This window comes from Prionailurus bengalensis, chromosome D3 (genome assembly GCF_016509475.1).
Source record: "Prionailurus bengalensis isolate Pbe53 chromosome D3, Fcat_Pben_1.1_paternal_pri, whole genome shotgun sequence".
In the NCBI taxonomy this organism is placed as follows: domain Eukaryota; kingdom Metazoa; phylum Chordata; class Mammalia; order Carnivora; family Felidae; genus Prionailurus; species Prionailurus bengalensis.
This window is the reverse complement of record NC_057356.1, coordinates 77705238-77730263: the sequence shown is the minus strand read 5'-3', so window position 1 is coordinate 77730263 and position 25026 is coordinate 77705238. Positions and strand designations below refer to the sequence as shown.

At 45.1% G+C, this 25026-nt stretch overlaps 1 protein-coding gene across 3 annotated transcripts in view; it reads left to right on the top strand.

Moving 5' to 3' along the window:
* Window positions 1-15934: 15934 nt before the first annotated feature.
* Window positions 15935-25026, top strand: part of LMAN1 (lectin, mannose binding 1) — a 33817-nt gene continuing 24725 nt past the window's right edge. For all 3 annotated transcript variants that reach the window (XM_043559007.1, XM_043559006.1, XM_043559005.1), the window contains exons 1-5: window positions 15935-16209; window positions 19590-19744; window positions 19826-19933; window positions 20913-20974; window positions 22081-22180. In XM_043559007.1, the coding sequence (XP_043414942.1) occupies window positions 15972-16209; window positions 19590-19744; window positions 19826-19933; window positions 20913-20974; window positions 22081-22180 (663 nt within the window). In that variant the 5' untranslated portion in view covers window positions 15935-15971. The remainder of the gene's footprint in view (window positions 16210-19589; window positions 19745-19825; window positions 19934-20912; window positions 20975-22080; window positions 22181-25026) is intronic.

The window sequence follows — 25026 nt, the reverse complement described above, 5'->3', positions numbered from 1 at the left end:
ACCACACTCCTCGCGTGGAGACCCTTAGGATTGTAAGGCTGGGAAGATCCCTACAGGTGCCACTGTTCTGCGGGTGAAGTGATGAGCTTACAATCACCCAGGGCTGAGCCTGCCCCAGATTCTAGATCTTCAACCTGGTGGGTCAATGTTTGGGTTTTTGGGGTTTTTTTTTTCCTAATAACATGCAGCCCCACAGGACCGGAAACGGGCCAGTCTCCTCCTGTGAAGTCCCTGGGTATGTTAGATTCGAACAGGAGGGCCCTGCTGTCCGTTGCATACACACACACGTGGATCACACACAGTCGGATACTTAGACCTATGTGTCAGCCCTGCCCCCAGGGGCAAAATCCTTCTTTAATTGTACGTGGACAATTGGAACATCAAAGGGAAGGTCTGTGTGTGTCCGGGTGGCTCGCCATCAAACCACTGCATCTGGTCCCTCGCGCACCTGTGCATTCGGCATCAAACAAGTCCTGGGATGCCTGCAGAACCCCATTCCCTGAGCTGAGCACAGGGGCTATGAAGGTGAGCAAAACCTAACACCGCCTGCCCTCATGGAGCTTCTTGTCCAGGACGGGAGGCAGGCATTGCACAAAGATTGATGCAAGAATTGTCCTGATTCCTGATGGATCTCGTGGGACACGTTTCCCAAAGGTCTCCAGGTGACACTGAGGCAGGTGCTTGGAGCTACAGTCAGCGGACAGCAAAACCTCCCCTCGGTTGCCCTCAAAGCAGCTTCTAATGAGTTAATGAGCAGCCTGGGGGTGGGGGTCGAGTAGGCAGGGGCGGGGGGTGGGGGGGGGGAGCGAGGCCACACCGCAATCTGCAGAGCCTTCGCAGATGCTTCAGCGGGAGGCGGGGGACGCTATTTGCCAGTTGATTGCAGCTTCTGAAAGAACAGGCAGAAGGGTCAATCAATGTGGCCTCTGTTAGTTCGGTGGCCATATTTTTTAATATTAAAAAAAAAAAAACCCGAACGTGTATCTAATGATGTTTATGTTTTACAAATGAATTTCATAAACTAAGGTGCACGGACAAAAATGAAATTGAACCTAGTTATATAATTATTTAATGGACTCCGTCGGAAAAAATAGCTCTGAGGTCTGAGACACAGGAGGGCCAGAAAGTAGAGACACATCTCCCAATTTGATAAGGAAGAAAGGAAGATCCAGAAAGGCAAGTGACTGCCTCACAGATCATGCCAATGGCAAGATGAGAGAACAGGGCTCCTGGATAATAATGGAAGTGGAACAAAGTGCATCAAATACAATAAAGCCATGAGTTCAAAATGACATCATCCAACAGAATGCCAACAACAACAAAAACACATAGGTCACTCCTGGATGATGCCTGGGAACTAACTCTTTAGTTTGGAACTGTTGGAGGAGAGGGAGAAGAAGAGGGAGAAGGAAAGGGAGGAGGAGGAGGAGGAGGAGGAGAGGCGCCTGGGTGGCTTAGCTGGTTAAGCGTCCAACTCAATTTCAGCTCAAGTCACGACCTCACAGTTCGTGGGATCCAGCCCCACGTTGGGCTCTGTGCTGACAGCATGAAGCCTGCTTGAGATTCTCTCCCTCTCTCTCTGCCATCTCTCTCTCTCTCTCTCTCTCTTAAAATAAATAAATAAACCTTAAAAAAAAAAAAGAAAGGAAAGAATCAAGAGTTTTCCTGCCCTTGTAAGAACAGAAGATCAAATTAAATGGATGAGAAGTTGGTTTTCATAGAACTATCCAACTAATAAAGGACGTAGTGATGGAGTTAGAATATCGCCATCTCTCAGAATGTACCAAATGTGAGACATTCGCTGCCAAAAAGGACACCGGGGGGCACCTGGGTGGCGCAGTCGGTTAAGCGTCCGACTTCAGCCAGGTCACGATCTCGCGGTCCGGGAGTTCGAGCCCCGCATCGGGCTCTGGGCTGATGATGGCTCGGAGCCTGGAGCCTGTTTCCGATTCTGTGTCTCCCTCTCTCTCTGCCCCTCCCCCGTCCGTGCTCTGTCTCTCTCTGTCCCAAAAATAAATAAAAACGTTAAAAAAAAAAAATTCAAAAAGGACACCGATGGTCCCCCTTCATTGCTCACTCCTGCTCCCAGTACCTCTTGAGAGCAGACTGTTTTCCTGCTCTGTGGTGGGTGCTGGGGGCATGTGAGAAGTCCAGTCGAGTCCTGCAGTCCTGGTCTACAGGGGGCGGTGCTGTGAGGGGGAGGACCCCGTGATCAGGGGAATCACAGAGTATACAAGAGGAGCACCGTGGGAGGTGCTCCTGAAACCTCCTGATCAGAGAAAAGCTTCGTGGAGCCAGGCCGGAATTCCAGGCCAGAATTAAGCAGAAGGAGGAGAACCCAAGGCCCAAGGGTCTACAGGAGGCCTGTGGGCAAGGGTAGAAGGAAGTGACGCTTTTCTGGAGAAGAGAAGCTTCGGAGTTCAGAGGTGAGCCCGGTGCACACCGGGAAGGGGCCAGCTTCCTGGGGACCACAGAACCTGGGCAAGTTCGCGAGGTTAAGTGGTAGGTTTGGATAGACAGAGGCCATCTGGCCAGGGCATAGTTTTCACGTTCTTGCTTTTGTCATATTTCATTTTGCCTCCGGATGGTTTCGACGGCATTACTTACCATTTACTCGTGGGGTGGGTTCTTTTCTTAATTTTGATCAAAACATTTACTAAACACGTTCCATGTGCCAACAAAAATATCACCAGCTTATCACACCCGATGAAATACTGGATGGGATGGCGGAAAGAATCGTCAGTGCCTTCTCAGAACCAGACCCCATTCGTCTCCTGGTAAAAGGACACATTCCTCACTGCCTATGAACTGTCCTTGCCCCAAATTCCAATGAGACCGGCTGGTGCTCCTGATGGCTCAGCGTTCTTAAAGGTGACCTTGGTGCAGGTCTCAGGAGTTCTCACTGTTTTGCAATAAACCCCTAAGTGGCCCTCTAACATCTCGTGGTCCTCCCATTTCCTCATCTCAACCCCCCAGAGCAATCCACGTAAAATATGTATTTACGTGCGTCTCTCCCCTGGTCTTAAAAGGCCAGTCCCTGCCTTAGGTTGAATTGTATCTCCCCCACCTACAACGAAAGACATGTTCTAGTCCCACCCCCCAGCCCCGTACCTTTGAATGAGACCTCATTTGGAAATAGGGTGTTTTCAGATGTATACAAGTTAAAATGAGGCTATCCTGGGTTAGGTGGACTTTTGTTTATTTTTAAAAAACACTTTTTTAATGTTTATTTTATTTTTGAGAGGGAGACAGCACATGAGCAGGGGAGGAGTAGAGAGGGGGAGACACAGAATCGGAAGTAGACCCCAGGCTCTGAGCTGTCGGCACAGAGCCTGACGTGGGGCTCAGACTCACAAACCACGAGACAATGACCTGAGCCAAAATTGGCCGGTTAACGCACTGAGCCACCCAGGCGCCCCTAAGTTTATTTATTTATTTTGAGAGTGACAGAGAGAGTGCAAGTGGGGGAGGGGCAGAGAAGGAGGGAGAATCTCAAGTAGGCTCCATTCTGTCAGCACAGAGCCCATGCGGGGCTCGAACTCACGAAACCATGAGATCCCGACCTGAGCGGAAATCAAGAGTGGGATGCTCGACCGACTGAGCCACCCAGGTGCCCCAGGGTGGACATCAATGACTAGTCCCCTTATAAAAAAGAATCCAATTGAGACACAGAAACACACAGAGAAGCGGGCCATGTGAACAGAGACTAAAACGGACTGATACAACCACAAGAAATGCCAAAAAAAAACCACTGGCAACCACCAGAAGCTGGGAGGACCCCCTCACAGCCTGTGTCAGCTGCACTAAACCAATCACAACTCCCCAAGGAAGCTAAGTCTTGCACACCTCTGACCTCTGCACGTACTGTCCCCTCTGGCTACAACGACTGCCATCCCTCTCCTGATCTACTCGGATGTCCCCCGGTCGGTCTTGGAACCCTCACATTTCCCCCCGGGCAAAACTAAAGTCCCTCTGGGACCCCAGAGCACCTTGTGCCCACCTCTTCCTTTGTGTTTGGCAGGGGGCACTGCAGCTGGTTCCCTACCAGATGTGAGCTCTGCCATCGCAGGGAGAACATCTTACTCTCTCCATGATCCCAGTGCTCTGCCGAGTAGGGGTAACTGGCAGCTAATGGGACCGAGTGACTCCGGGGTTCCAAGCATTTCTCTGAGTCTTTTCCATGCATTGACTCAATTCCTTCTCACAACTCTGAATCGGAATCCCGTGTTTTACAGTTGAGAAAACAGAGGGTTAAGTGACTTACCCCGTTATCACACCCAATAAACGATGGTGGCATTATTCAAGACCACTCTAGACCCAGAGCTCACATACTCTACTCCCTCTCAGGACACAGAGCCATGGCAGGTGAACAGGAGACTGGACGAGGGTAGAGGACCAATAAGTGAATGGATTTGCCAAACTTCTCTTCACGGGTGTTCATAATCTAAATCTAACCAATGCATGGTTCTCCTGTGCTTCCCACGTTACCAGCCCCAGCATTGGAAACGCAGTTCGAGAATGTGTCTGAGCCATGTTGAATGGAATGACGATCCAACCGGATGGTTTCTGTGTGATCTATAGTCTACCCACCCCTACATGAATCCAGTTACCAAAATTGACCTTCTGTCCCCAGAGCTCCCTCTGGCCATGGCTTCTAACTCCCTGATTTTTTTTTATCTCTTTTACCTTTTTTCAGTTCCTCTGCTCGACCTTGTTGAACTGCATGCTACTTGCTTGATTCAGATCTAATTTAGGCAAGAACATTCTAATTTTAGCTTCCAGCAAGTTACTACCAGGTCTGTTAGCGTGTGTTTTCTCAAAGCAATGTATGTGCATTTTGAAGTTTCACTATCCTGGGGCACCCGGGTGGCTCAGTCGGTTAAGGGGTTAAGCAACTGACCCTTGATTTTGGCTCAGGTCATGACGTCACGGTCTGTGAGTTCGAGCCCCACAGCCGGCTCTGCAGTGACAGTATGGAACCTGCTTGGGATTCTCTCTCTCTCTCCCTTGCTCTCTGCCCTGCCCCCACTTGCTCTCTCTCTCTCTCTCTCTCTCTCTCAAAATACATAAATAAAGTTTTAAGTTTATTGTTAAAAAAATAAAGTTTTATTATCCCGATCATTCATGAAATGTTACAAAATCAAAATACAGTTTCGCAACCACACACTACACCCACGAGTGGCCCTTGAGGAAATACGATCTGATGTGTCTTCCACTCTTATCCTTTATAGTTCTTTTTTTTTTTTTTTTTAAATTACGGTACAACGCACGTAACATAAAATTTGCTATTAGTGACAGTTAGTACACTTAGAGGGTCGTATGACCATCCCCACTATCTAGTTCCTGAACATTGTCACCACCCCTAGCTGGAATCCTAGACCCATTAAGCAGTCGGTCTCCATTCTCCACCACGGCCTTCCCCCACCCCCGCCCAGCCCCTGGTAACCACCTGTCTGCTTTCTGTCCCTGTAGATCTGCCTATTTTGAATGCTTCGTATAAATGGAGTCACATAGTATATGACCTAGCGTGCCTGGCTTCTTTCATGTAGCATGCATGACATTTTCAAGGGTCGATTGTATTATGGCCCATATCAGCTCTTCATTTCTTTCATGGCTGGGTAATAATAACCCATTGCATGGATTAACCACCTTTTGTTTCCCCTTGGCCAGTCAATGGACATTTGAGTTGTTTCCACCTTTTGGCTCTTGTGACTCAGTGCCATTACAAACATTCACGGACAAGTTTTCCTTTGAACACCTGTTTGCAATTCTTTTGGGTATGTGCACTCAGGAGTGGAGTTGCTGGGTCATATGCTAACTTATGTTTGCGTTATTGAACGGCAGCCAAACCGGTTTCCATGACGACCGCAGCATTTCACATTCCCACCAGCAATGAACTAGCGTGCCCACTTCTCTACAAGCTCACCAACACCTTTTTTTTTTTTTTTTCAATTATCGTCCCCTTAGGAGGTGTGCCTCGGGGTCTTTTAAAATCACAAATGCGATCACAGCCGTGCTTCTCAAAGTTTTACCTACACGTGCAGCGCCCGGTGATCTTGTGAAAATAGACAGTGGGGGGGGGGGGGGCCCTGGGTGGCTCAGTTGGTTGAGCGTCCAGCTCTTGATTTCGGTTCGGGTCATGACCTCATGGTTCATGAGAGAGAACCCTGGGCTGTCAGCACGGAGCCTGCTTGGCATTCTTTCTCTCTTTCTCTCTCTCTGCCCCTCCGCCACACGGCGTGCACGCACTCTCTGTCTTTCGAAATAAATAAATAGAACTTTAAAATATAGATAGGGGGTAGGTAGATGGATTCCGATGCCCTTGTTCTGGGGGTGGGGTCCGCGATCTGCGTGTCTAACAAACTTCCAGACGATACTGGTGCCACTGGTCCATGAGATTCATTTATTGGCACAGATCACAGAGGAAGATGATGGTAGTCCCTTTCTGGAAACACGTCAGTAGCTTCCAGCAACAATTTGAATAAGATTCAAATTCCTCACCGTGTTCAGAAAGCCCCTGCAATCTTCCAGCATCTTGTACCCTTTTCCAACTTCTGACCATACCCCAGTCGTTCTTGGTTTCTCTTCTGCTCCCTGAACAAGCCACAGCTTTCCTGTCCAATGGACTTTGCACTATCTGTCCCTTCTGCCTGGGACACTCTGTCCCCTGATCCTCACTTAGCTGCCTCCCTCAATCCTCAGATCAAATGTCTCCCCATGGTGAGGCCTTCTCACAGCCCTCACCAGCTCACCCAATCCTGCCACTCACTCTTGATCCCTTTCCGTTTGTTTTTGGTATTGTTGTTGGTGGGTGTTGTGGCATTTATCAATATCACAATTTGAAATTTCCTTTTTAAAAAATCTGTTGAGGGGCGCTTGGATGGCTCAGTCAGTTGAGCACCTGACTTCAGCTCAGGTCATGATCTCACAGCTTGTGGGTTCGAGCCCCGCATCGGGCTCTGCGCTGACAGCTCGGAGCCTGGAGCCTGCTTCGGATTCTGTGTCTCCCTCTCTCTCTGTCCCTCCCCTGCTCGCGCTCTGTCTCTCTCTGTCTCTCAAAAATAAATAAACATTAAAAAAAATTTTTTTTAAATCTGTTGATAGTTTTATTGTCTGTCTCCCGTTATGAGCATGTAAAACACTGAGCCCTAGGCTTCCTCTGCCCGGCTCATTGTTCTATCTTTGCTTGGAGTGGGACTCAGCACATAGAGGAGAACTAAAGATGCTAATTAAATGAGTTACTGAGTTGATTGCAGTTTTAGGCCCTTGTTGTGGTTTTTAGATGTGGTCGCGCATGTCTGAAATCTAACCCAGAGAAGGTTATAAATCATGACCATAATCATAGGTGCAGAGCACCTGCCTGCGTGCTGCCAGACCATTTAAACAGTCATCAGACAAATGGCTTCAGTTTATTTCTACCTCCCAGTTGGCTCATTGTTTCTGCTCTCAGATCTACTTCCCTCCCCACCCCAGTGCTTTTATATCTGTTTACAAATACAGAATGGAAAATACGATGCCCCCTTACCTCAGCCCATCCCATGCGGCGGACGAACATCTCCCCTAGCGTCCTCTGCCTCCACTAGGAGATTTCCCCAGCCCCATCTTCCTCATCTGAGTGTCTCCACTAAACAACAAAGTGTTTTCACCTTCCCTTGGTAGGACCTGGTATCCCTTTATTCTCTTTCGCCTTTGGGCCTAAAGACTTTGAATTTCTTTGGACCTTCTTCGGGGGCCCTGCCTCTCGTGGAGTGGTCTTATTTGGGTTTCAACTGCCCAGAGCATGGGTTTCCTTTCGTCTTTCTCATCTTTCGGTCAACGCTGGGCATTCATTCCCTTATCAGGAGAGCAGTTTCCTAAATAAACGCACAACCTTCACAAATCCCACCAGCCTTTGTATCTCTGTGTCATGGAATCTTAAGACTGGTTCCCGAAGACCGTGATATCGGTCCTGGTCCAATTTACTGTCATGTTAAACCGAATTGTCTGTTACCATTTCCTGTCATCTAAGCCTGGTAAGTTTTGGATCGCTTTCTTCTCTCCCGTACTCAAATCTGTCCCGATGGAAGAATTTGCTCAAAGGCGTGCATACCCCAGCAGAGGCTGAAAACACATCATCCTGGGCGGATGTTCCTGGTAAGGAGGCTGGAGTCAATCTGCCAAAACATCTTCCCTGCTCTTCACCCCTCTCTTCCTTAACCCAGAAGTTCATCACCCCTGCTTTTCATCTGTGCCTTGAGGTAGTGATTACGAGCTGACACTTTCAATGCCAACATTTCCCAAAAGCCTATCCTCAAGTGCTGTGGTTTCGTCAACCACCCCATTGGCCTTAGTGATAAATCATCTTTCTTGTTACTAGCTCTCTTATTACTGATTATCCAAGGGTGCCCGGGTGGCTCAGTACATTGGGTGTCCGACTTGGCTCAAGTCACGATCTCATGGTTCGTGAGTTCGAGCCCCACGTCAGGCTCTGTGCTGACAGCTCAGAGCCTGGAGCCTGCTTCGGATTCTGTGTCTCCCTCTCTGCCCCTAACCCGCTCACATTGTGTCTCTGTCTCTCTCAAAAATAAATAAAGATTAAAAAAAATTTTTTTTAAATGACTGAATATCCAAGAATGTACAGCATCCTGTGTGTGCCTGGCTGCATTTATCTCGGAGTTTATGGCACACTTCTGCTTTGCTCACCCGGCACTTTCCCTGGTCTGTGAACCCCTGCCGTCAGATACCGTATCTTTTTTGTCTCCAGCACCCAACACAGTGCCCACCTCACAACTGATTCTTAGTAAATGTTTATAGAATATTGACCGAATACACCATGACTCACAAGCAAAAGGGACCCAAAAGCAAGGCAGGAGAGAGACTGCTCGTGAACACTGACACAGGACAGACAGCTGAGTGTGAGATGCGTTTCAGTAAGCTTTTATTTATTTATTTATTTATTTTAATTTTTTTTTCAACGTTTATTTATTTTTGGGACAGAGAGAGACAGAGCATGAACAGGGGAGGGGCAGAGAGAGAGGGAGACACAGAATCGGAAACAGGCTCCAGGCTCTGAGCCATCAGCCCAGAGCCCGACGCGGGGCTCGAACTCACAGACCGCGAGATCGTGACCTGGTTGAAGTCGGACACTTAACCGACTGCGCCACCCAGGCGCCCCTCAGTAAGCTTTTAAAGGAGGGCAGTGAACGAGCGTTCACGAAGTTGTGAACTCATGAAGTTCATGAGTTCGCGTGAGACTCAGCCTTGGCCACCGGGGAGAAAGAGGTTCCTGAAGGAGTCAGCCAGGTGCTCGAGGTCTCCGCTCCGTCCCGCTTGGGTTTCCTTGTGGGGCTGCCTTTGACTTCCGCATTAGGTCCTCGGTACCCTCCCCTTCCACCTCTACTAACCTGGTCAGAAATCTTAGGGTGCTTATCTGTGCAACCTTATCTTCGTTTTTAGCGCAGCGTGAGATATCAAAGCCTCTGTTGGACAATGTCACCTTTGTCTCCTCTTCCAAAGGTCCCTTGGGCCAATCTCCCAGCCTTGGTGTGGTTACTGAGGCTGCCCCTCTGGAGAAACTAGGCTGTGGGGTAATTAGGTCATAGGAAGCCCTGGAACGGGAGGATTCAGCTGGAGACGAGGCTAGAATTCATAAATAAAGACCAGTGTAGCTTGAATTCGAGAGCAGCTAATTTTAGATCCATAGGCTTGATCTAGCGCAATAGTGACAATTACATCCTTTCTCTACATGTTCAGCCCGCGATGGCTTTTGAAACGTTGGTTTTCTATCAGGGAATCATTCACTAGCACTATGATTGTTATTTCTATTTCCCTGGCTCAACCGGCTCTGGGAGCCAGTTACCATTCCCAGTTCATTAACCGGCTGGCCTTTGCATTAACGGCCCCTCCCCCGGGGGTTGCCTTGGAGACAAAGCTTCCTGTGGGTAATCCAAGATTATCCAGCTCTTTATCCCGCATGTGACCCTTAATTACTTGCTAAATTAGAATGGTTCTCTGAAAATCACAAGCGGAGGTTAATATGTTCTTCCAGAGCTGGTCAAGCTAAGATGACAGTGAATTCACAGGGAATTCAAGTTACATGATCCCTGAAGGCGTCTCTTTGAGCAAGAAGATGAACTCTCCCCCTGGGAGGCCCTGCCCCCCCATAAAGCCCCTGTCACTCACTGTTCCTCCGCCTGCTTTTCTAGTTGTGGTTTAATCTTCTCAGGACAATTCACTGTGTCAATATTGAGCAGACTCATTCTGGTGCAGGATCCTGCATCCATTGGTAACTAACTGCTTTAAATTTAAGCACATATTTTTACCATAACTGCAGGGCTCTCTATGCATTTAATCTGTGCAATTACCAAGCTTCAGGTGCCCAGTTTGGGACGAGCAAGGGAACAGAAGAAACTATTTAAAAAAACGGAAAGTAAACCCTTTGGGGAAAAAAAAAGATGGGGCATTGGCATATCCTCCCTTACATTATGTAGGTCTCAAAGGGAGATTAGTGGAAGCAGGGATCTTTAGAATGCACCTAATAAGATGCCTCTTCAGACGGTTTTCGGAAGCAAAATACGAGAAAATTCAAGTATGGAATGAGAATGATCATGAGAGCATACACTCAAGCATTACTAGGTGTTTATTCATCTAGACTATAATGACACCATTGAGTGTAGTTCTAGAAGCTTAACTTCTAGAAAAGGAACTGTCTTAAAATTTTAAATATTATAAATAGTTCTCTGTGAAAGGAACAGACTAGAAACAGTAGAGACCCTGGAATCTCACAGGTATCCATCCAGGAAGTGTTTAGGAAACTCAACTGAACTGAATGTGTTAGAAATAAACACCATTTGCGACTGGACACCTCATATTCGTTCAGACTTTTGAAGGAGTTGCCGGCAAATTGCTAAAATCCTATTCAATCAGAATGCTCAACTCGTTACACATAAAGCTTTGCGTGTTCGTGACTATATTTCTCAGCTATGTACCACCTCTAAAAATATTTAAGAATCTGTTGTGTATGAGGCATCAGAAGCCCTCCTTTTTGTCCACCTGAAGTGGTCAAAGGAGAAATTAGTAGCGAAATTCTATGAAAATCATTTTATTACACTTGATCACAGCTTACTCATGGTGTGTGTGAAGCATTCAGATATTGATTTTGTCTATGGTACCCTCAGATTAGCCATCAGAGTGAATTGCTTTTAGAGAGAAGTTTGGTAAAACTTGGAGTGGTTATTAATGGAAACAAACTGAGATTTTCCTTGACTCGATGGTGTGGTAAAGTCCTTTTGTTCAGCATTTTCCAAAAGTGTCTTCCACAAGACAGAAGTCCTGCAGTACGTTAACAGGTGTTGTGCAAAAAGGCTCCTGTAATCAAATAACTTGGGGAAATGTCCTCAAACGACATCAATTGGGTTTCACCCCTAGAGGATTTCTGTGCATTTTTAACACTTTACTGTGCATAGGAACGTTCGCGTCTCCTACACTTACTTATAAAACTCTTACGCTCCTAGTATGTCATAGCATCTCTTGGTACCCGGGGAGTTTTAAGGAGCACGCTCTGGGAAACCCCTTTTTGTCTCTCTTACTCTGCTTTGGCAAATGGGTGCAGAGACAGCTGATTAAAAAGACTGGCCACTCAAAACGTTCCATTATCGCACTCTCAAAGGTAAAAAGTAAAAAGGTAAAAAGTAAAAAGGTATCCTAATTAAAAACCATCCTGAAAAGGATGTCAGCAAGTTGCTGATGGCCTTGCCCTTAGCAGTTACACACGGGCCTTGCAGAGACCATAAGGACTCCACAAGGTGATCCGAAGAGGGGAGAAACTGTTCTATGCAGAGGCTACATAGGACTCGGTGTCCACCTTCCTTAGAAATGTTACATCTTGTAACCCTGTTGGTTAAAAGGATCTGATTATTTGAACTATGGTGTAACCTTGAAAACTCTTTGTTCTTATAGTCAGTTGTCCTGTCCCCCTGATGTAGATCCCTCTTTCATTTGCAGCCTTAATCGTCTATAAAAGCTAGGACATTATCATGTTTTTGCCGAAACGGTCTTTCATGTCAACCTTCTTTCTAAACAGAACCCCAGCTTTGGTCAAAGAGTCACCCCTCCCACACGTAGCCCAGGTGGCCCAGCGGAGCTGACTCCTTCCCCAGTTCCTGATGTAGATCATGACTTGTCTAAGCCGGTGATTCTCACAGTAGGGTTCCCAAACACACAGCATTTAGGCCCCATCCTTGACCTACTAAACTGTGAATGTTGGGGGCGGAGTTCCACAGGTAATCCTGAATCACAGTGAGATTTGAGGGCCACTGTTCTTTTTTTTTTTTAATTTTTTTTAACGTTTATTTATTTTTTGAGACAGAGAGAGACAGAGCATGAACAGGGGAGGGTCAGAGAGAGAGAGGGAGACACAGAATCGGAAACAGGCTCCAGACTCCGAGCTGTCAGCACAGAGCCTGACACGGGGCTTGAACTCACAGACCGCGAGATCACGACCTGAGCCAAAGTTGCATGCTCAACGGGCTGAGCCACCCAGGCGTCGCAAGGGGGCCACTGTTCTTAACCAAATCTAGTAATCCCATCCTCTAATCAGTAATTGACTCAATGAGTGGTTTTCCCTTGGCTACTGTTAATGTTCCAAAGACAGGCACGTAACCTAAGTTGAATAAAGAACAGACGTTTTGATTCCAACGTTGGAAGAGAGATTTTTTTTCTCTCTCCCATGGAATATGAAGAAGAAACTGCCATCTTAGAAGCTGGAGAGAAGCCCAAGGATAAAGTCAATACAAAGTAGAGCCAAGGAACTTTCAAAAATGCACAGGGGCACCTGGGTGGCTCAGTCAGTTAAGTGACCGGCTTCAGCTCAGGTCATGATCCCATGGTCTGTGAATTTGAGTCCCGCATCGGGCTCTGTGCTGACAGCTCGGAACCTGGAGCCTGCTTCCAGTTGTCTCGCTCTCTCTCTGCCCCTACCCTGCTTGTTCTCTGTCTCTGTCTCTCTCAAAAATAATAAACATTCAAAAAAAAATTAAAAAAAAAAAGATGCACAACAGAGCCATGTAACTTCCTGCACTCAGTCCTACCTCTAACTTACAGTTCCATGAGATAATAGTTTTCCTTACTGTTTCAGCCACTTTCAATTGAGTTTTGTTTGTTTCTGTAGCCCAAAGCATCCCCTTTAGTACAATATATTATGGGGGTACCTGGCTAGCTCAGTCAGTAGAGCATGTGACTCTTGATCTCACTCAAGGTTGTAAGCTTGAGCCCCATGTTGGTTGTAGAGGCTACTTAAAAATAAAATCTTAAAAAAATGTATACGTACAAAAGATTAAATCTGAATTCTCTATTGAGGCTGTATGCTTACTACCTGGCCTTTAGGATAGTGGAGTACTCAGTTATGCTTAATGAGTGAATACAAATGAACACATGCATGAATGAATGATCACACGTTGAAGGATCAAGCAGGTAATATCCTCATGTTCATTACTCTTATCAAGTATGATTGATTTAAAGTCATTATGCGGCCCCCAAATTGGTTAAGCCATTAACGCAACTAACGAATTGTCACGTAACCTTAGTTTTAACACTGTATTTGCTACAACTAAGTGAAATTTCTTCCAGCGAGCTTAAATGAAAATGAGGGTCTATTATAAGGTCACTGGAGTGTCTCATGGACATAGAAGATTTTTTTTTTTTTTATGGCCCATAGATTTTTTTATCCCCGACTCCAGACAACAAGAATGAATGTCACTGGTAAGGGGAATGTAGATGAATTGATCACCAATTATGGAAAACACCACATTGATCCACAAGGCTACCTCAGTGAGTGGAAAGACCAGGAGGAAAAAACACTCCCAATCTGCTCCTAGTCTCTTCACTCATTTAAAAGCAAAACATCACCATAGGTTTGAAGTTTATTCTACTTTTGAGAGAGACACAGTGAGCGAGTGGGGGAGGGGCAGAGAGAGAATCGCAAGCAAGCTCAGCACTATCAGCACAGAGCCTGAGGCATGGCTGGAACTCACAAACCGTGAGATCAAGATCTGAGCCGGTATCAAGAGTCCGCCAACTGAGCCACTCAGGCGCCCCTAGTCTTACCATAGGTTTTTAAAATGGGATAGTCCTATCAATCTTCTGTCATCTAAGATACTTTTTGCTCTCATAGAAGAGGCATACAAGTAGACTCCTCTGGCTGGCTCTTACCAGGAAAGAGTTACAAAGAATCAGTTACCAAAGTGAGTTCATTTCTCAGCCTTGGGCTGGGCTCAGTAGGCTGGGGAGGGCCTTCCGCAAGTTTGACTTAAAAATTGAAATTTCCTCAGGCATTGGAGAGTAGTAGAAAATCCCTTCTTGTTGTATTTTACAAAACTTACATATTAAAAAAAAACCTTATAATATGGGATTGACCTTAATATAAAACATCATCCTATTGTAAACAAGCCTTCCCATTCCATGACTGATTTATAATTGGTGAAGCTTGAAGAAGGGCTTTTCACATGTTCGACATACTATTTAGGGAAGACAGGCAGATAGTTTGAGCAAGAGTTCTATTTCTTATCAATGAAATAGCTAGGGCAAGGCCTTGATGTTAGATGAAAATATTGGGTTAATTTCCTCCTAAATGAGTAAATGTATGTTTATCACCCTGAACAGTGCCTGATACATGGTACATGTGAGCTATGATTATCAGTTAGGATTGCAGGTGACAAAACCCGGAAATAATAGCTTAAATGAGTGAGGGTCTTATCTCAGAAGACAGAAGTCTGGAATAGGCAGACTTGGGAGCTCAGGACAATCATTAAAGATAGGGGCCCTCCTGGCTTCTTGTGCCATCATTTTTAGCGGTCACAAGATGGCTGCTGCTCTCCAGACATTGCATACACATTTTAAGCAGGAAGAAGGACAAACAGGGAAAGGGACCCCCTTCATCTAGTGAGGTTTCACCTTTTGATTTGGTAAGTGACTCCCTCAGACCTTTCATTAGATGCCCTGCAGGCTGGAGAAATGAGTATTTCAGCTGGATATATTGCCACCCTCAACAAAATGGTGTGTTCATCAGGACAGAAGGAGGAACGGATAGTGTGCAGGTATTTAGTAATATCCAGCCAGGCTATCATTACCTCAACTGAAAGCCAAACCTAAAGAAATACAAGGTGGAGGGCCTGTTGAGGTGGGATCAGGGGAGAAACCCGTAGTCTTAGGTTTTGAAGTTATTCGCTGTCAAGTTCTCTCCCTTGCTTCTTGTTTCTATTGTCCCACTCACGTTTCACTCCAGACACTAGTCACCTCCCGTCTAGGTGTTCTCTTTCAACAAGAACCTGCCCGTTTTTTCTCCTTTAAGGCCATTACAGACACTTCCTACTTTCAGTGGCAATATCCAAACTCCCTAGGTTAATATTCATGGCCCTAACACAGGCTGATGGAGCTCAGCGAGCTGGGACCGTCATATTGGTACCTATGCCTTGTTTCTGGAAAGACTTGTTTCTGCAAAGTCCACCTAATGAAAACCAGCTACTGAACAATTGGTATCACATCAAAAAGAAAGAAAAAAGACTTTTTTCTAGTACTGGAACGGTTTATTGTAGGCAGGGAAGACAGATGTGGGGAGTCCACAGGCGTTAGGGCTCGCGAATTCCACCTCTAACGTGTGTTAGGAGGCAGGAGAAAGCTTCTTGCGGGGAAGCGTGTGCGGTGCTCCCCCAACGCTCCCCGTCGCCTGGGAAGGGAATGTAGGAGACCCTTTCCCGCCCGGGAGAGGACGGGCGGGGCGCGTAGACAGCGCCGCCTCCAGGCCCCGCCCCCTCCCGCGGGGCCCCGCCCACAGATGCCCCGAGTCCTGCGGCCGCCGGGCTGGCGGAGGCCGGGGGCGGGGCTCACCCTTGCCCTCGGGGTCCCTCGGGCTCCGCCAATCAGCGAGCGCCCTGTTGGCCGTCCGTAGCTCCCGCGCCCCTCCTCCTCCCGCCGGCCTCCGCTTCCCAGAATCCAAGATGGCGGGATCCAGGCATAGGGGTCCCCAGGCCAGAGTTCGGTCTCTTTTCTGCGCCCTGCTGCTGTCGCTTAGTCGTTTCGCCGGGGGCGACGGCATGGGAGGCGACCCCGCGGCCGCTGGTGCCGCGGGCACCGCAGCCGCACCGCCACACCGCCGTTTCGAGTACAAATACAGCTTCAAGGGGCCGCACCTGGTGCAAAGCGACGGGACAGTGCCCTTCTGGGCCCACGCGGGGAGTAAGCCGGGAAAGAGGGCGGGCGGCCAGGGTCCCCTCCTCGCCTTGCGTCTCCTCCTCTTCACCCTCTCCCCGCTGCACTCCACTGGCGCGGTGGACCCTTCTCAGCAGCCCCTCCTGCAGGTCGGCTCTGGTCCGCAGGGTTCGCTTCGCCTGCCCCCTACGGCTCCCCCCAACCCCATTCTGCCACCCCTCGTCCTCCTGTCCTCTTTTCCGTGATGTCGTCCGTTCTTTCCGTTCGGGGTAGAGGTGTTTTGTTACTTTCCTACACTTGCAGGCACTCCAACTCTCTTCTAAGCATCGCGTTTCACCCTGATGCCACGTCTCGCCGGGAACGTCCCGCAGCCCCACCCCCGGCCATCCCAACCTGAGACCTGTTCAGGCAGCTTCCCTCCCTCCTTTCCCGCTTCTCCTGGGCCTCCCCTGCTGTCTTTTCTCCGGTGTCAGCAATGGTGAATGCTCCAGGTTGTACCCAGTACCTACTGACGCCTCCGGAGATGGCATACGTTAGTTTTAGAGTAGTTTTTGAGTCTTTTTTTTTTTTTACGTCTGAGGACATTGTTATGTTACTGGAATACCTTGAATTTGCCTCATAGTGACTTGGTGTGGTCTTTGAGCTTTTCTCTCGTGTTATGTAGCAGGAGTCACGCCCGTCCCTTTAGTAACAGGGATTTTTTTTTTTCCGTATTGATTGTTTCTGCACTTGGCACTGGAGAATAACAGATGCAGCCTTTTAAAAGATATTTTTAGTTTTTTTGAAAATTGAAAGTAATCTGTGCTCCGAGTTTTATTCACTCTGTGTGTTTGTCACTGTTGGTAGATAAGAGAGCCTTGCTACACATTGACATGTGTGGAAGAAAACGAATCTGTACTTTCTAGTGCTGATGTGTCACTGCTGACTAAGGAACCAGCCATAACACTTGGCATGCTGTAAGCTCTGTTCGGTGACCATCAGATGTACCCTTTGAACCAAGTGGCAGATGCCTTGATACGGGGTGAAAAGTCTGGCAGTTTGAGTTCCATCTTTATGTGTCATGAAACAATTATTTATAGAAGGTGTTTGTATGCTTTGTGTTAGATTGTCCAGTGCTTGAAAGAAAATATCCCATTTCTAGAAAGTAGTGACTGAATTGGAAACACTGTTAGTAAGAGCCGTTTCACTGAAATTAATGTATAAACTCAAAGGTATACGATTTCAATTTGACTTAATGACCAAGTCATTAAGTATTTGGAGTGGAGTGCTGAGTATTTGTTACTCAGCAGGTATTCACTGTGTGCCCACTCATCAAGGGTATATTGCTGGGCTTTTGTTAATCAAGGTGATATCGGTCCTAATATGTACAGATGATGCGGATGCGCCAAACACGGGTTTTTGGAGTTTTTGTTTTTGTTTTGGAACGACGATAAAGTTTTCAGTAGTGGTGATGGATTTGTTCCCACTTTTTCACTTCTGCATCTGTCCCTTGCCTGCTTGTTCTGTCTTTGCCACCTAACACCACATACATCAGCCAATTGGGAATGTTAACCAACTACTCAAATTAGTTACCTTGACTTTCTCTACAGTCTGTGCTCAACCAAACTTGTCTGCAAAAATGTCCTAGAGAGTACCTGGGTGAATTAAAGTTGATGACTAGACTGAATGTGAAATAAGGGAATTAATATTTTAGTCATGATTTTTCTACATACTGACTCAAGGAATCCCTGCTGTGAATACTTCTTGCTTTCATTATCACTGTAATTTTTACAGTCTCACTGTCTTCTTAACTCCATTGATCATTTTTTTCCTTACCCGGAGAGCCATTATTTAAAGCAGTTTTTTTCAAATAGAGAAATTTAAGATTTAGTTTAAGCATGGCCCATTACCTTCATCCCCAAATGAAGGCCAGATCGACAGTGTTTCTTTTCTTAACTCTAATGTCCTTTTGTACTGTTAGCACACATCCTGGGTTCATAAGGGCACAAAAATGATCACGACAACTTGTAACCCTTTGTAGCTAGGTCTCAGAGCTCTTTCCCCTTCATTCTCTGATTTGATCATTTGTAAGCAAGGCAGGTGTTAGCTGCTTTATAGATGAAAAAAAACTGCTGTTCAGAAAGGTTAAGGTTCTTGGAAAAGGTTACATAGCTAGTGTCAGTAGAATAGAACACAAATCAAGGTCTTCTGATACTGTGTCCAGTACTCTTTCCATGATGTCTGCCCCACCCTTTTAAGCATTTGAAAGTCATGGTGACAGATAGTTACTGATCGTACTAAAATATCTCGACTTGTCTTTTTGTCAGTTTCTCCTAGCTGTAACAAGACATAATACAGGTATTTCCAAGCATGGATGTCAGAACTGGTTAATATCTGAGAGGGTGTGTTAGAATTGTTTGAACTTAGGCCCGATAGGTGCTTTCATAATATCTAGTTCTAGTAACAGGACTAGCTAACCTTTATTGAAATACTTCTGTGCCCGTGAGGTTGTTAGAGAAATGGAGTAACTTTCGTACAAATAGCTAGCAAGTGGTGCAGCTGGGACTTGAGCCTAGCTTGGAGATGCAGACCACTGTTTTGGGGATCACAATTCTCTTTGAGAATCTGCTGTTGCTAAAAAACTGTTCATTGCCTTGAAATTCAATTGACCCTCTCCCTAGAAGAATGTATATATGCACAGAATTTTCCATATAACTTTTGGGGTGTTTCTGGAAGTGATTGAGCCCAGCCCCTTCATTTTACAGGTGAACATACGGTGAACCCAAGACAGTAAGAGAATTATTTGCTCAAAGTCACACAGCGGAACTGAGACTAGGAATAAGTCTTGATTCCTAGTAGTATGTTCCTTTCACACCGTTTGAGCTTCCTACATTTGTAAATTGGTAAAATCCTTCGCAGTTAAAAAAAAAAAAGTATGCAAGTTTTTGAGGTACTTGGAAAAGAATATTATGGGAATCAAATAGTAGGTTTGCTTTTTAAGCCATAATTTCTTCCCTCCTGCCCCTTGAATTTTTAGTGTATGGTTGCAGCTTTAACCTTTCTTCCTTCCATCCTTTTTCTTTCTCTTTCTTTCTTTCTTTCTTTCTTTCTTTCTTTCTTTTTCTTTCTTTCTTTCTGTGTTTCTTTCTTTCTTTCTTTCTTTCTTTCTTTCTTTCTTTCTGTCTGTCTGTCTGTCTTTCTCTTTCCAGAGGTATGTCACTGTTCAAAAGATGGCAAGGGAGCTGTTAGAAGCATCTAAAATTTTAAAGTTGAAGCTGTCAATGTGTAATTTTTTTCCTAACAAAATTTTTGTACAGCTTACTGCGTTAAAATTCGATCTCTATAGGTATATGGAACAGTTTGGTGATGGTTCATTGAGTTTTACCTAATTATAACTTAAAGCTTTCCTTCCCTGATTTTTGTTTTAGATGCTATTCCAAGTTCAGATCAAATTCGAATAGCACCCTCTTTAAAAAGCCAAAGAGGATCAGTGTGGACAAAGACAAAAGCAGCCTTTGAAAACTGGGAAGTTGAGGTGACATTTCGAGTGACTGGAAGAGGTCGAATTGGAGCTGATGGCCTGGTATGAGAATTTAACATCTAAAATGTGTATCAATGCACAGACCACTAGCCTCTAAATGCCTCCTGTTATTTATATTTACAGGCAGTTTGGTATACAGAAAATCAAGGCTTGGAGGGTCCTGTGTTTGGATCAGCTGATATGTGGAATGGTGTTGGAATATTTTTCGATTCTTTTGACAACGACGGAAAGGTATGCTTGTTGTCAGGACGGTTACCTGCTTGAGTGTACCTGCTAACAAAGTTAGGCTGTGAGGAATTAGTTTATTTAACACTTTTGTCAGGTTAGTAGTAGAGAACTCTCCAAACTATATTTTAAATTATGATGATTAGTCTTTATGTAGCCAGGAGTTTAGAAATTTAAAGCTATGAGTTCATGATTTGTTGTACATCAACTGGAGGTCATAATGGAGCTCTAACTCTGAGAACTTTGCAATGACCTCCCTCCCCAGCCCCCTGTGTATGCTTAGTAATTTTGATGGATAAGCATGGATCATTTAGACATAGGCAGCGAAACCAATAGTGTTTAGAAGACTGTCACAGTCTATTTTCATGAAAATACCCATATGCATTACTACTACTAGCTCACATATTAATACTTTTCCATGTTAATACTTTCTCATATGTTAGTCACTTCACTTTTTGATCAATTTCCCTGATGCTGTCCTCAGGAGAGCCTAAAACAGTAAGAGCAAAGTCTACTTGTGAATTGGAAACATTAACTTATGTGTTAGCCGCCTTAAGATTGATGATCTTTGTTTCAGCTGGTAGTTTCTCTGCTGATTGTCAGAAGTCATTATTAGCACTTTTAAAGGAGAACTTTAATAACTTCTTGAACGCTGAGGTGTGTTGGTCCTCTGGCTAGTAAGCTCCCTTGGGTCCCACACTTCTCCCACGCTCAACAGTGGTTCCTCACATCTGTGTTGTAGTTGATTATTCACACAGGGCACATCATCAGTCTTTCTTGAAGTGTTCGGTGACTCTGTTTTTGAATGATTAGAAGAGTTTACTAACATTTTTCTAAATATGTAGAAATCTTTCCTATTAATTATTTTAACATTTTGAGCCCTAGAATTTTTAGAGATGTAAGAGGCCTTTTGGCACTTCTAGAATGATCTAGCATTCTTCGACCTAAGGATTCTTTAAAACAAATGTGTTCTTTTTGTTTTTAGAAAAATAATCCTGCTATAGTAATCATAGGCAACAACGGACAAATCCATTATGACCATCAAAAGTAAGTGCGTGCTTTATATATTATTTGATTTCAGCTTCTTTTTGAAAACCTTGGAAAATATACGGTTTCAAATCTGAACATTTTCCATCCAAGTACTAACCAGGCCCGACCCTGCTTAGCTTCCGAGATCGGGTGCGTTCAGGGTGGTATGGCCATAGACTGAATATTTTCCGGATGAAATAAGATTGTTCCTTTTCTTGATATATTTTGTAACTTGGTGGAAAGGTCTTATTTTAATTTGGTCCTGTTTTAAAGTTCATTCTATGGACCACCTCAGATTTCAAACATAAAAATGTGTTGTTTTATTTAACCTAAAGTTATGTAATACGTTGAAAGGTTTGTAAAAGGTTCCTGGTTCTCAGTAATGCCATTAGTCATGTTTCTTTCATCTTTATCTTTCGAAAATAAAGTTCAAAGTGTTGACCGGACTAGTGGCCAAGCAATTTATGCCACCTTATTCATCCTTCATGTTGCTGTATTTAAAGATTCTCAGCAGGCTACAAAACTTGTGTTTAGTATATTTATGCTGTGTATGAATTAGGTATGGACATTTTTTATTTTTACATGTTTGTTGTGGGAGGAATTACCTTTGAGCCAGTCAGTAAACTATAAGAAAAATTAACTTATCTGCACTGTTTTTTTACTGTTTCCTACCTTAGTGATTTTTAATCCTCCTGGTTCATCATGACCACCCGTGGAGCTATTTAAAGTAGAGGGTGCCAAGGCCACTCCTTGTGAGTCTGCTTCAGTTCACTTGGGGGGGGCGGGTCTAGGAATCGGCAGTTTTGAAAGCTCCACATGTATTCGATTGGGCCGTAAAGGACTGTGGCTCTAGTCTCGCGTGGGAGGGGTAACTTTCCTCTTGGGGTCAGCACATGGGAGCACTGGCTTCTGACGCTCTCCATGGTTCCAACAGGAATCACGGGAAAAAAACTTGTGCCTTAACTTTGTGTCTTCTGAATAAATAACTTCAAGTATCCCAAGACTTTGTCATAACTTACTGTTGTTTTAGCTCTCTGGACGTTGGTCATTTTAAATAGTGAGTTTTTAAATATCGGGAAGCTTTGTTACGTTTTTTGTCTGTTTTCCTTTTCTTCATACTGTAGTGATGGCGCCAGTCAAGCTTTAGCGAGTTGCCAGAGGGACTTTCGTAATAAACCCTATCCTGTCCGGGCAAAGATCACATATTACCAGAAAACACTGACGGTACGTAGCATGCACTTGGAGATAATCGAACGGACAGTATTCCAGCGTGACCTTTCAGGTTGAATCTTTGGTAGAAATCAAAGGCATGTAAATTTGGATATCGTTTATACACTCAGAGTCACTGTGAGAGGGCGGAAGTGGCTTCGAAGTTCGGTGTAAGTGGCGACGTGTTGTAAAACCTTGCCAGTGGGTTTGCCGTCAGTATATGCTTAAGCATCCGACTTACTGTGTCTCACACATCATATACATACGCAAGCCAGCAAGATAGAAATACGAGTAAGATAAAGGCCATTTTCTCCAAAGAGCATTTAGTCTAGTGGAGTGGAGACACTTTAACATTGCTTACGCTATGTGACACGTGCTGCAACACGCATGCCATTAAGTAATCAAGGGCATAGACTCTTCCACACTGCCGGGTGGGAGCGGGGAGGGTCAGGAATAGTTGCTCAGAGTTGAGCTGCACCCGGAAGGGGAAATAGAAATTTCCTCAATGGGGTGCATATACCAGGCAGAGAAAACAGGCACAGGGACTCTTGAAAGATTTGGGAAAGGCACATAATTTGGCTGGAGGATAGAGGAGACTGTGGGAAGTGGGGTCGAAATGGCGGCGGTGGCCCGTCTTGTAGGCCTCAGGTGGTTTGTCCTGTAGGCAACTGTTTCAAGTTCTAAGCAGGAAAGTGAAATGATTAGATTTGCAGTTTGGGAAGATGACTTAGCGGCTGTGTTCTTCCAATGGTATCTGTGAAAGGAGACTCCGACTCTTAGGGGCCACTCCCTGTGCTCGGTCCTTTCCATGCAGTTTCCCACTTATTCTTTCCGGCAACCCTGTGGGGTAGGTATCCCCATCTCATACACGGGGCAATCGAATATGGGACATTTTAAGTAACTTAGAGGCATACCCAGTAAGTAACACAACTGTGATATGAACTGAGTGCTCTCTTAGCTGTAAGACTCCGCTTGTGGTCTGAACTGAGGGAGAGGGAAGAAGAGAGGGGAAGCGATTAGGAGGGAGAGACTGCAGGACTTAATACTAGTTTGCTTGGGGGTGGGAGGCTCTGGGGAGTCAAAGCTAGTTCCCGGATTTGTGGCCACTTGTACAACTAAGCCGAGAAGCAGCACCTTGTTTGTGTTTGAGTGAGGAGTGGAAGACAGAGGGATGGTGAGAGTTTAGCTGTAGACACATTGAGTCCAGGGTACTATTTAAAGTGGACATATCTAGTTAGCAGTTCCATGATTACTAATATCGTGTGAACTTTGCTTGATAAAGGTGTCATCAATACCTGGTTATAGCATACTTGTAAATAAAGAAAAAAATCCGGCTTAAATTTTGCTTTCTCCTAAATCATGAGCTAGGCTTGCACAGGCTGTTCTTTGGAGAACTTTGTATTGGCTCAGTCTTAAATTCCAGACTAGTTTAGAGATCTCAGAGCAGATGAGGTGTCCGGTCTGTCACGATGGACTTGGACCTGAGTTCCACTGTAATTGTTACACATCCGGTACAGTTTCATTAGGGTCATCAGTAAGTCGTGCTCACCTTCATGTGGTACAACCCAGCCACCAACCTCGGGGGGTGGGGGGGGGCAGACCCACACTTTAGTTCACAGATTGCCCCGGGGGGCTGCCCACAGACACAGTGCACCGAACCCCACCGACAGTACCCAAAATCGTCCTACAAAACGTCCTCCCGAGAGAGTTCCACATTCAGAAGAGATCGGGCACGACTGTGCATATTAGCTCATTAAAGCACATTCTAGGAAGTCTTGAAACAAACTGTGAATAAACTCTACGTTCTTCAGAATTACTTGTTCACCTAACATCCGTGAATGTCTGTAGAGCGAGTGCTGTGAAGAATACATCTGAGAGAGACTTGGCAAGGCACGTGACTGATTGAACGGTCCTAGCCTTTATGTTTGCTCAGTCTCTTCTCTCTTCCTGTAATGCACTCCCTCTTCTCTCTATGTGGCAGAGTCGTGCTCCTTGAACACACTAGGTCACATCCCTGTTCCATCATTATCAGGTAATGATAAAGATAATAATAATGATGATAAATATATGATAATAAATGATAATAAATAATAAAGATAATGATCTTTCTCCCCAAAACTCTGGTTTTTTTTTTTTTCTAGTGCGTATGTGGCCTTTAAAGTATGTTGTCTTGAATTACTAGTCAACTGTGGTCTGTATGTCTTTTTTCTCATCAATATGATTGTAAATTTGCCAGTACCGACATTATGCCCTGTATTCTTTATAGTCCCTCATATTTTGCTCCTTTTAGTAACTCAGGGGATGTTTATTGAATTGGTACTTATCCATTTATCTTGTCCCACTTGTTTGAACTTCAGAGGGAAAAACAGTAAGGGGAGCAAGAAATGTTGTTAGTGGAGGAACATAGTCAAAACAAGTACAGATTTGTGCAGTGGCAGTACCGTAGCTGACGAGGTTTATCCGAGGCACGATTGTTGCCAATTGAAAACTAAGTACGGCTAGTGTAGTAGTTAACAGTGGGTTGAAACTGTAAGATGAATAAAGCATATGAATAGTACCTGTATAGTCACAGACCTGACGTTCCTCCAAACTCATAGTACGATGAGTTTATTATTCTCTCTCTCTTTTTTTTTTTTTTTTTTAAGAAATAGTACTAGACAATAAAGACTCCTAGTGGATTTTCAGGTTGTTGAGGTTCAAGGAAAAAAATATTGAAGAGTTGAAAGTTTTTAGGATTAGAACTAGAATGTGATTAACTAACACCTTTGTTTTCTTTATCTCTCAAAGACAAATGTCTTACCGGGTCTTGATTCCGATTTAAAACACTGTAGAGGAGCACTGTTTGCAAATGGTGGAAACTG